The sequence below is a fragment of the Lissotriton helveticus genome, chromosome 1_1 (genome assembly GCF_964261635.1).
Source record: "Lissotriton helveticus chromosome 1_1, aLisHel1.1, whole genome shotgun sequence".
Classification (NCBI taxonomy): Eukaryota; Metazoa; Chordata; class Amphibia; order Caudata; family Salamandridae; genus Lissotriton; species Lissotriton helveticus.
In genome coordinates, this window is record NC_136057.1 from 1,005,343,575 (window position 1) to 1,005,356,406 (window position 12,832).

A 12,832-nucleotide genomic window follows, 5' to 3' on the forward strand; every position below is an offset into this window, starting at 1 on the left:
CAACTACGCCCATGACCTCCAGCTCATCTTCAATCTCTCTCACTCCCCTACTTCTGTCCTTAATTTCCAATCCATAATGTTGTTTATCAGGGACTGGATGAACTCTAACCATTTAAAACTAAACCCGGACAAGACCGAGTTGGTCCTTACCGGGGGCAGTTGCAGTCCCTGGTCCCCCTCCTTCTGGCCACCCTCTTTAGGTTCCTCACCTTTGCCGTCACTTTCTGCCAAAACACTAGGGATCACGGTTGACCAACACCTCACTCTTCACACCCAGATAAGTTCGGTTGTTTCTTCTTGTTTTTTTGCCCTCCGTATTATTCGTAAAATTTCCCGTTTCTTTTCTCCCCCTGCACTAAAACTGATCTTAATGGTGATGGTTCTATCGCAACTGGACTATGGGAACGTCGTGTATAACGGTGTCCCCGCCAGCGCCCTTCGACGCCTTCAGTTGGTGCAAAATCAGGCGGCTCGCCTTATTTTTGGGTTGCCCAAATCCTCCCACATCACCCCCACACTCAAATCTCTCCACTGGCTACCCATCAAAGAACGGTCTCTTTTCAAATTGGGCTGTACAACATTCCAGGCCTTAGCCGGTACTGCCCCGGCGTTCATTTCCTCTGCCCTCACTGTCTATCGTCCTAGCAGAGAGTTACGCTCCTCCACCAAGCTTCTCCTCTCTGTACCTCGCTTTAAGAAAAGCAGGTCAGGAGGTTTGAAATTTTCTGTACTTGCCCCCACCTTTTGGAATGCACTCCCCATTTCTGTCAGATCTGCCTCCTCTTATATTGAGTTTCGAAAGATCCTCAAAACTCATCTCTTTCACCAAGCCTTCCCATCCTAAATTCTACGTCCCTTCACGGCAACCTCAGCTTCCTACTAGCGCCATGAAACCGCATGGTATAAGTGCGCTCTACAAATTCTTTTAAATTCAAATTCTAGGCGCTGGAGCAGTCAAGTTGGGTGGTGTAACACTTTTCTAAAATGCAGTGTGAACATGTCCCAAAGATGGGGTGAGACGCGGTTCTTAGACAAACATTCCCACTGAAATTCAGCAACAGAGTCACATAACACTAACTCAGCTGCATAACACTGCCATTCAGGAATTCATGTGTAATAACCACGTTTGAGTCCCGCCATCTATCCAACAATCATCCTGTGATCCTGGGCACATCAATTTAGCTCTACCGTGTCGAATATATAAATGTGGCCTTGTGTAATGTAACTTGTGATCACATACAGCGTTCCCTAAAGTAATCCCATGCCCTAGGGCCGAGGTTGCTCCAAAAGTGGGTCAGGGGAGGCTTTAAAGCAAAGCACAGAGTGGGAAGAAGCAGATGAGGAATGAGGGTGGGTGCTTGTACGCAAAAGAAGTGGCATTAGGGCCACAGCTGCAGCTTTGGAACTGGGGAACCAGGTTCGAGTGGTGGCCATGGGTAAATATCCTGGGTACATCAATTTATCTCCTGTGCCTTCAAAAAAAATATGACCTTGTGCAATGTAACTGGTGGTCATGTAATGGGCTCCAATGTCCTTGGACCGAGGTAGCGCTACATAAAAGTACAAAAAAAGGTCAATGGGAAGTAGCGAGTCTGCTTCCAGTGCTATCAGGGCGAGCTGCTACCCTAATGATCCATCCCTGGCTATCAGTGCTGCTGAGAAATTCATATATGATATGGTGCCCTGTAAAAATGCAAGTTGTCATGATAAGGCTAAGTCCGAAACTACAGCAGCATGTCGGTTTGCCAAGGAACATACACATTTCTTTGTGTCTTCGTATAAAAGTGCGATAGGCCAACGTGACCCACTGCTGTGTGGCTTACACTTCTTTTAAAAACAGTGATCTGGCCATTGGCTAGGATGATGAAGGTGTAGTGGTAACCAAAGTTTTCATGGAGACTTTCAAACAGCGCTAAGTGGAGAGCATCTAATCCTATGGCTTTCCTCTTGGGTGCCTGCTGCATTGGACACAGGCAGTTCATTCAGCAGTCTTGAGTAGACCAGTTCCACGCATAAGCACACACATTTCACTGCATGCCTAAAACATTTGTGACTGCTATTGTGCCCCAATTTACAGTAATTATGTGATTCCTGCGAAATAGTGTCAACATGGCTGGCATAATGAATGCTGTGGCAATGCCCAGCACCTTCTTGGAAGTGCCAGGACCACCCGTAGAAAGTTGGACCCAATGGTGCAAGTGTTTGAAAAGAGCTTGGAGGCCATAGATAGGACCAAATATAAACCAGCCAGGAAACAAGCTATGATGTATAATTGTTTGGGGGCGGAAGGAAGGGCTATTTGATAACATAACCCTTTTGAAAAAGAGGAGGATCAAGAATGGGAAGTCATTATTGAAGCCAAAACTAGAATTTATTTTGATACAACTATGAGTGCTATAATGGAAAGGTACAATTTTTACTACAGCTATCAAGCACCCGGTGAATCCATTGAGCCTTATGTAGCAACTTTAAAGGATGTTGGCCACAACCTGCTCCTTTGATATGGATTAAATGATTTGCGATCAGGTGGTGATGTGCATTACTTGTTTGAAAGCACGAGAGCAACTATAGTGACATTGCAATTATACTCTGGAAAATGTGGTTTCTACTATAAAGAGCATTGAAACGTCTGCCTAGGGATTGAAGTTATTGCGCAAACCTGACAACCATCATACGGAAGTCAATCTAGTACACAAAGGAGAAGTGCCGACAAACCAATTCAGAAAGAACGGCAACAATAGCAATTCATATTCGAGCAGCAACAAACTGGCATGCTATCGTTGTGGATCCAGTGCCCACTTGGCATCTAACAAAGGATTTCAGTCTTTAGGCAAAATCTGCAAGGGATGTGGCAAGACAGGACATTTCCTTAAGGTTTGCAAAACCTCTCACTTCAAGAAGGTCTTCAAAGTGGAAGAATCTATGTCAGAGGAAGACTCAGATGACAGTGAAATGATGGAAAATTACTTGGGGCCATCATCAACAAGGAAGTTGTACAGAATCAACCAAAATGCAATATTCATGTGAGGGGAGAAAGTGTGGAGATGCTAGTGGACACTGGGTCCAGAATCATAATTCTGTCAAAAGACACCTGCTATAACTTAGGATGCAAACCTCCACTGAAAGTCAGCAGGATCATCCCAGAAGCTTATGCGGGCTACGAAAAAAAGCTGAAAGGAGTATTTAACGCAAAATCGAAATTAAAGGAGAAACATACTTTAGCAAAATGTACATAGTGGACAACAATATCAATATCCTTAGCTGGTTAGAACATCAGAAACTAAGAATGTTAATTAATTCATGCCAATCTCCTGGTGTTCAGCATCCAAGAAGACAATTTAGATACAATTCTTGAAGAGTACAAAGGGGTATTCAGTTAGAAACTTGGCTGCTTTAAGAATTTCATTCTTTTGAGATTATTTAAAGAAAAAACACACAACCTGTCAAGCAACGTGTACAGAGTATACCTTTGTCAGCCAACATTGATGTCAAAGCCTTTCTAAAGGATTAGTATGACAATGGAATAATTGTACTAATCAATGCATCAGAGTGGTAATCCCATGTTGTTAGTGCAAAAAGGAAGAATGGCTCAATCGGTCTATGCAATCATCTTGGCCATGTAGTAGCTGCTTGTCAACCCTTGCCTCTAATAACTGAAATGGTGATGACATTGGAGCAAGCAAAAGTCTTACAACGCTAGACTTCAGTGCAGCCTACCATCAAATACAATTGGAAGAAGGGTCGAAACATTACACTGCATTTACCACTCCTTAAGGAGCTCACCAGTTTTGTAAATTGCCTTTTGGGTTGTGTTCAGCATCTGCTGTCTTTCAACGTGTAATGAATCAACTTTCTCTGTCATGGAAGGTGTAAGGTCATTTCAAGATGACAGACTAATTTACAGCAAAACAATGTAAGAACACGTGTATTTTACAGAAAGATTTGCAAATAGTGCAAGACAGTGGTCTAACATTACAGAAAGATAAATGTAAATCTCTCAGCGAAACAGTTGAATACCTTCAGCACCTCATTGACGGACACGGTGTTTGGCCAAAGCCGTCTTTGATATCTGCAATCTCAAAGTCACCAACACTAACTAAGGACTTGCATCATTTTGGGCATGCGTGATTTCCACTGCAAATTAATACAGAAGTATGCCATAAATATAGAGCCTCTTTAGAAATTGATAAAGAAAGATGCAGAGTTTATATGGGATAAAAAATGTGAGCTAAGCATGAAGGACATAAAAGGACATAAAAAGAGAACCATCCCTGCAGTCATTCAGTGAGAAATTGCAAAGTATAGTAACTATGGATGATAGCCAGATTGGGTTGAGGGCAGTGTTCAGCTAGAAAACAGAAAATGGGTAAACAAGTATTGCATTAGCATCACATAAGCTGAGAGGTCCAAAGTCAAAGTATTCAGTAATTGAACGTGAGCTACTGGCCTGTGTCTGGGCGGTCACCAAGTTCAACATTTTCCTTTGGGGCAAAGAGTTTATCATTTGCACAAACCATAAGTCATTGGCCAGCATTTTGGAAGGGAAAGGTTCTAGTAAACCTACCCCAAGAATAGCTAAGTTAGTATGTAAGTTGCAAGAGTACCGGATTACGATGGAGCACACTTGTGACTGTTTCCGTGACTACCCGTTGCAAGCCCCTTGTGATAGTGAATCAGATTGTGAGGGAGATGTGAACAATGATTATTTGCTGGCTGCATGTTTGTTTGATTGCAAAGAATCAAATGGCATTGTTACTAGGCAACAGTGAATGGAGGTCATTAGAAATGCCAGTGTATATGCAGAAATGAAAAAATAAATAAATAAAGGATGGGCAAGAGACGAAATAGTGGACGAAGAGTTAAGACCATATTGGAAAGTAAAAGACGACATCACCTTTTTTGATTAAGTCATTCTCCATGGTGAGACACTTATTGTGCCCACATCCTTAAGGGGAAGTTAATATTACTCGCACATGAAGGCCACAAGGGGATGACTGGAACAAAACAAAAGCTCAAGGAAAGATATTGGTGGCCATGCATGGACTTCAATGTTGAGATGTTTGTTAATCATTGTTCCGTCTCTGCCAAGGTGGATAAAACCATGACCACATCCCGATGCCCCACGTCGTCTGTTGAGGTGCCTCAAGGCCCCTGGATAAAGGTCGGAATCAACTTTATTGAACCGATGTATACTTCGATCCTAGAAATGTGTTATACCATTATTATAGTAGACTACTTCAGTAAGTGGATTGAGGTTAATTTTGTGTCACAACCCACCACATCCGAGGTGGTAAATTTCCTGAAAGAATTGTTTTGTAGGGAGGGTCTCTGATAATTCAGTGCAATTTGTGCCCCAAAAACTAGTTACATTCTTGAAAATAAATGACATAGAACATGTAAGGTCATCCTTGTACCACCCCCAAAGCAATAGGCAGGTTAAACTGCCCAATCGCATAATCGAAGAAACCATTTAGATAGTATTAAGGTGTCGCATTCCCATACAGGCGGCCCTTAGTACCAGTTTATGGTCATATAGCATCACTTCGCAACACACAACAGGTAGAACTCTCATTGAGTTGCTCAGGGGACGATTAGCCATCACACACTTGCAACCATTTTGGTCTTTAGCATGGAAGAAATGGGAACAGGTGAACATGAAGGAAAAGGAGACCAAAATGAGAAGGTCGGTAGAACCCCCCAAAATTGTATGTGCAGCAACTACGATGCTAGGGATATAGACAAGGAGATGTCTTTGAGTGCTAGTGATGTGGTGAGAGTGAAATATCTCAGAAAAGGAGCTAATATGAGCAAGTACAGTGAACCTTGACATGTAGTTAAGAACAAAGGCACTGCTGCTTTATTAAATAATGGCCAGTGGTGAAATGGATCAAATGTCGTTGGCATTATTATTCAAGAACCATTGGGCAGCCCCGAAGCTGTTCATGGTAGTGTACCTGAGTTGATCAAAAATGCCAACAGTGAACAATGGAGAACAAGCAGTGCTAATGGCACATGTGGAAATTCTTCCAATGTTTGACTGAAAGAACAATTGTACTATCTGTCAGATTCAAAGATTAAGGGGCCCATTATGATGGTGGGCGGATTGCCCCCACCAGGCTGGCGGTGGCCACCGCCAGCCTGGCGGGGACAATCCGCCCGCTATCAACTCTCGTTCCCCCCCCCGCCATATTAGTATGGCGGGGGGACCTCGGCGGACGGAAAGACCGTCCACCGATTTTTCCGCCCCGGTCGCCTTGCGGCCGGGGCAGAAAAGGAATAATATGGTGGCGGTGTCTATCAGACACCGCCAGCCATATTATGATAGGCATTTCACAATGCCTTTCCGTGGCGGCAATGCCGCCACGGAAAGGCATGCAGACTTCACTCTGGGGGTCCCCTGCGGGCCCCCAGAGTGAAGGACAGTAGGGGGGTGCACACGTGGGGTACCTGTGGTACCCCCCTTCATTTGCTTTTACAAAGCGGCAGGCACCGCGCGGTGCCTGTCGCTTTGTAAATGCAAATTCTGGAAAGCATTTTTAGCATTGTGGCGGGCGGTGCAGAGAGCACCTTCCGCCACAATGCTAAAAATACAGGATGTGCCCGCCACTGTGGCGGGCACATCCTAATACCACCCCCGGGACCCCCGCCCTTATGGCGGGCGGTCCCAAACCCCGCTAGGATGATGGGCGAACAAAATCCGCCCGTCATCCTAATGGACCCCTAAGTATTGAACTAATTGTTGATAAAAGGAAAAAGATGCAATGTCTTGTTAAACATATTTCACTGTGTTATAATATTTTATTGTGCCCCTTAACCCTTAATTCGATGTGTATGTGTGTGTCAGACGTTTGGCTGTTAAATGGCATTCTGTGAAGAGTATTATGTCAATACACAAGTGTTTTACCTCGCCTCCTCATTACTACAAAAGCCATGACAGAATTTCCTCACAGGATTTACATACAGCCTACTTTAGACTCATCGTCACCACAAATTGTGCTGTGGGTTCTTCATGAAATATTGTAAGTAGCAGGAGGCTGCTTCCATATGTCGTCTTCAGTGTGTCATGGCATTTTAGGCATCAGTATTTTGAAAGGGTGGGCGCATAAATGCCATCATGTGATGTTAAAATCAAAACTATATATCCCAGAATCCAATACGTTGGCTAAAAGTTCAGAACAGGTTGAAAACTTAACACATGCCCATTTGACAGCTGTGTTGGACACCAGTTTGCCCAACTCACTGTTAGATAATGATGCTACACAGGTAGGTAGCTTAAAACATCATACATAGTTTTGGTGTGTAGCATGGGTGGATATGTTTTATTCATGAAAACCAATATAATTGTGTTGTAAAAAAATAATGACTGTCTGGTAGTGCTCCTTGAATCATACTATGGCGTAAAACCTATCTGGTACTACTAATGCAATACTTAAAAGTTTCCAGGTCCTTTAGATTTCTACAGACCGTGGCAAATTGAACAATTATCACCAGTATTTGAAATTCACTCACTTTGAGACATGGAAGCCCCATTCAATCTCTGTGTATCTCTGATTGGAATGCAATGCAAACTCCACTCAATCAGGATGTAAGTATGTTACAAGGAAGGGAGGGGTCCTGCAACCTAGCTGCCAAATAACCCCATGTTTTGAAGGATGGACACCTTCTGTCTCCAAGAGCACTTCTAGTGTCACTTCTCCCACTGCCAGTTAAAGAAGGGACTTGAAGTCTCACCTGGCTTTGGCTGAATGAAGCATCTCTCGCGTGGCTTTTCTAAGATGTCCCCCACTCCTCGGGTGGGGGACTTCCCTGTGTGTCTGTGATGGACGTCAGTACATTCCTGCTGTCTCTGTTGGATATTGGGGTGTCTCCCTGTCACTGGTGGGTGCCAGAGCTTCTCTACTGTTAAGATGCACTGGAACCAACATGTAAACTTCTATTGGTGAACACTGTGTACGAGCGGCTACCTACCCTTTAGACCCATTTACACTTCTATACGCGTAACTGTGTGCCACCCAAGAAACCCTGCAGAGCAGGGACTGCACACACTGTTGGCACCAAGGGCTGGTGGTTGGACATGGACTGCTTGGTGACTTGCATTTGCATTTCATAACTAATAGAGCTGCTTTATGCCTGTTTGAAAACCGTTACGTTACCAAAAAATGATTCATTTCAGATATGTAGCTAACTAAATGGACATAAATGGTTAGTTCTACTTGTAGTGTCACTCAAAGTGTCACATGCAATGCATTAAAATATCACACATAAGCATGCTAAAAACATGAAAGTGTTACACATGAACATACTGAAAACTCGACAGCTCTGTATTTATGCATGAACCCCTGTGTGTGTGTGCGCGCGTGCACGTGACCTTGTATTTCTGTTGGTCTATGTGAATGAGTGGCAGCATGTGAGTGATGTTCCCTATGCATGGCACTGGCATGTATGCTCATCATTGTGCATGACAGGGTGCGTGCATGGTTTATTTATCCATGAATGATCTTTCAGCATAGGGCCATTTACATTGCGAGTGTATCTCTGTATGTGTCCACTATACAGAAGCCCAAATGATCAGTTTTGTCAGTATTGGCATTAGATTGCTAACCTTGGGTGCTTCTTACCAGACTTTCCGCAGTCAGTTCCGGCAGCTCGTGGGTAGTGCAGTATGGGTAATCAAGGATGCAAATACTGTGAAAGACATGGAGCAAAATGCGGTCAAAGAGAGAGCACTTCCAGGTGCCCTGTGGGAGCATAATGTGAAGTTAGCGCTGCCCGCCACTTAGAATCATATACCTGCTGAACCACTTTAAAGATTTGTGGGGCCCATTGCTAGGAGCATCTTTAACTTTATTTATAATTTTCAGCTAATTCAAGCCATTGCGACCCCAACCAATATTGAATTATATGTTAAACTTTCAGAAACGTTAGCAATCAAAAAGAGCCAAAAGCTCAATCTGTCTGGTGTCTGCCAGCCAAATAGAACCAAAAGAAAGCCCGAAAAGGCAGTAATAAAGTCATTTATTTTTGTGTTTGGATGTAGATTTTTTTTGTCTTGCAACAGCAATATTTTACTAGTAAGAAGTCAGTGTCTAACCAGCTAATTCATCCCATTGTAGGAAAAAACACGATAAGGACAACACTGGTGGATGTTTAGATGACTAGCACTTCGCATCAACATAAGGTACCTTCAGTGCTTGAAATTGTTGCTTTGGTCGCCAGTTAGGTATAATCACAAATTAAATCTACCTTTACAACTGGCCTCCTCACTGTAACGATGAAAATCAAAGCAATGTGTCTAGGGTTTTCACTATTCCATCTGGTGAAATCTGGTAATTTCCTCCTTAATTACCTTCCACTGCCTTGGCCATCCTCTCTTCTTTAAGTGTGTAAACTTCTTTGGCTAGACAACAGCCTCTGACTTTGCTAAGAGAATTGTTAGGTGGAGGGAGACAGAAGGTCAGGAGAGTTCTAGTGAAAGAGGTGTAGTAGCGGGAAGCAGGATGTTTTAATAGAGATGAAGTAAGATCAGTGATGAATGGATGGATTTAGGGTAATGAGAGAAAGACGAGGTAGCCCAAAGAAAGATACAGATGTAGAAAATGGAATAGTAGTAAGAAGAATAGAGAAGCAGGTAAGGTTTTCGAGTGTGATAGAGAGCGCTAGAAAATGGAGGGAGGCATATACCAAGAGGTAGGGTAGCGCTAGAGAGAGATATGTCAGAGAGATGAGTTGGATAGAGAGCTAAAGAGGTAGACAAGTAGAGAGAAGAGGTAGAAAGAAGCATATAGAGATGCAAGGTAGACAGTGGAGAGCGAGAGAGAGCCAAAAATGATAAGTGGTATAGAAAAACATCTAACTTAACGATAGTAGTGATGCAGCGAGAAATGTAGAGGGAGACTGTTAAAGGGTAGAAGGAGAGATGACAGGTGTAAAAAGGAAAAGCAAGAAAGACAGGGGCAAAGTACAGAAATAGAGCGATGAGTTTCATACAGATGTATAGAGAAAGGGTGGTTTGGACACGTAAGATGGAGAGATAGGTAGGGATTCAGAGGTGAGATATATTTATAAAAAGAGGATGAGAGAAGTAAAGGGAACAGAGGTTGTGTTAAAATAGAGGAAGAGGAGGAGAGAGGGAGAGAGGTGATGAAACAGGGACAGACAGCAGAAGTGAAAATGCAGTCTGCAGATAAACTGAATATGTAAGGACTTAAAGTGAAAGTCTGCATTTAATTGCGTTTTCAAACAAAAGGTTAGGAATTCTGTTGAGCCTACTAATCCACAGTGGGGAATATGCAAACACAGGAATAAGATGATGGTAAAAAACGACTCCTTGGTCAACCTAGCTTATGCCAAGCCAGACATCCCGTTTCTCGCATTGCCGCTACTCGTAAGAAAAACAAAAAGTTTGTGCGAGAGTGTAGCATTCTGCATAGAGTTCAATGCAAATAGCTCTTTCTCCGGCACCCTGATCTACCGCCCCCCTGAGCCTGTAAAAGTGTTCCATAGGTCTCTTCCAGAAATTATAGCGGAAAGAATTCTTTCTTCCGCCAACCACACGATCCTAGGGGACCTCAATCTCCACTTCAACTCCCCCTCAGACCACATTGCCCAGGAATTACTAGACGACCTGGAAGCCCTCCAACTGTCCCAACTGGTTACAGCCCCGACCCATGAAAAGGGCAATTTACTTGACCCTATATTTAGTAACTGCCGGGATCTAACTGTTGATCAACCCACCCCCCTTCCATGGTCGGACCATTTTTTGGTCCCATTTACCTGGGTCAAACACAAAACTCCCCAACAACTGCCCCAAGTCACCACTAGGAGGAACTGGTCAAAACTCCCATTGGAGTCCTGGCTGCATAACCTGGACTCCACTCGCCCGTTACCCTGCCTAGACCCCAATGTGGCAAACGCCCACTACGAAAGGTGGATCACCCACTCGCTAGACTCGATCCTCCCGCTTCGTAGATCCTCCTCGAAGAGACTACAGAAATCAGCCCCCTGGTTCTCTGACTCTCTAAGACAGCTAAAACGCCTTTGCAGGCAACGAGAGAGAGCTTGGCGTCTAGACTTCCTCCCAGATAAAAAGGCTTCTTACAAAGAGGCGATCAAAGCCTACAAAGAAGGGATCAGAACGGCCCAGGCATCCCACTACTCTGAGAAAATACTAGAAGCGAAATCCAAGCCCAAAGAAATTTTTCAAATCATAAAGCAATGTTCCAGTGCCAACACGGCACCCCCTCCTAACAAAACCCAGGACCAATGCAATGAGCTTGCGGATTTCTTTCACAATAAAGTTCTAAAAATTTACTCTACCTTCTCAACTGCAGCCACAATCCCGGATGCAATTAATCCCCCCCCCCTAGACCACTTCTTCACCCAGACCAGCCTTCCCTCGAGCACTTCCCCCCTCTGGACCTCGATACTTTAAGCAAGGTGGCACGACAAGTCAAGTCGGGCTCTCCTTGTGACCCTGCTCCCCCGGAAATCCTGATGCAGGCTAGCGAAGCCACCCTGCCTGTAATCCTGGATCTTCTAAACACATCCATATCCACGTGCTCAGTCCCCACAGCTTGGAAGCAGGCCATGGTACGGGCGCTGTTGAAGAAACCCAGCCTGGACCCAAATGACCACTCCAGCTACCGCCCCATCTCACTTCTCCCTTGGGCGAGCAAGGTGTTAGAGAAGTATATAAACGCGCAGCTGGTCCAGTTCCTGGAGGACCACTCTCTATTACATACATCCCAGACAGGCTTCAGACCGAAGCATGGTACGGAAACCGCCCTGTTAGCGGTCACCGAAGAAACTAGAAGGATACTGGACCAGGGAGGATCAGTGGCAGTGATCCTCCTTGATCTGAGTGCCGCCTTCGATACGGTCAGCTACACCATCTTGCTGGACCGTCTCTGTAACATCGGAGTTTCTGGTGACGCTTTAAGGTGGTTTGACTCCTTTCTGTCTGGGAGGTCGTTTCAGATCTTCGACGGAGAGATGATGTCCTCGAGCAAACCCCTGAGCCACAGTGCTCCTCCCTGAGCCCTGTATTGTTCAACGTGTACATGGGGCCGCTGGCGGGTGTTGTCGAACCATATGGCATTAAAATCGTGTCATATGCCGACGACACCCAGCTTGTGGTCTCGCTGGCCACGGAGAACAACAGGCACTCCCCAGCCGACCTGCTGAAATGCCTAGAGGACGTTAAGGGTTGGATGACCAACTCCTCCCTAAAACTAAATGGAGAAAAGACGGAGCTCATGCTCCTAGGCCCAACCTCTCCTGTGCCTTTCACCTCCTTGTGGCCCAGTACACTAGGCCCCCCCCCCACCCCTAAGGAAAGTGTTAAGAGCCTGGGAGTGTGGCTGGACAATAAACTCTCCTTCTCCACCCAGGCCACAAAACTGTCCGCCACTTGTTTTGGCCTACTTAGAATCTTGAGGAAGGTTCTCCCGCTACTTCCCCTAGAGGCCAAAAAGGTGGCGATACAGGGTCTCATCCAGTCTCGCCTGGACTCGAACAATGCCCTATACGTGGGGGCACCTGAGATGACCCTCCGAAAACTGCAGGTTGTTCAAAACTGTGCAGCACGCACCCTGCTGAAAATTCCACGCACCCAGTCAGCCAGACCTGCTCTAAAAGGTCTTCACTGGTTGCCAGTGAGGCAGAGAGTGGCCTTCAAGGCGCTATGCTTGGCGCACCGCGCCTTCTGGAAATCGGGTCCAGCCATTAACACCGACCTTGTCACCCCCTACCACCCCAACAGGAACCTTCGGTCGACGGAGGCGTTCCTCGCCGTTGTCCCCAGAGTGAAGCGAGCCAGGTCTGGAGGTAGGCT

General features: G+C 45.1%; 1 protein-coding gene across 2 annotated transcripts in view; it reads right to left on the bottom strand.

The window, feature by feature from the left end:
* Positions 1-12,832, bottom strand: part of STRIP2 (striatin interacting protein 2) — a 189,267-nt gene that overhangs the window by 22,922 nt on the left and 153,513 nt on the right. For both annotated transcript variants that reach the window (XM_078677640.1, XM_078677638.1), the window contains exon 18: positions 8,619-8,685. In XM_078677640.1, the coding sequence (XP_078533766.1) occupies positions 8,619-8,685 (67 nt within the window). The remainder of the gene's footprint in view (positions 1-8,618; positions 8,686-12,832) is intronic.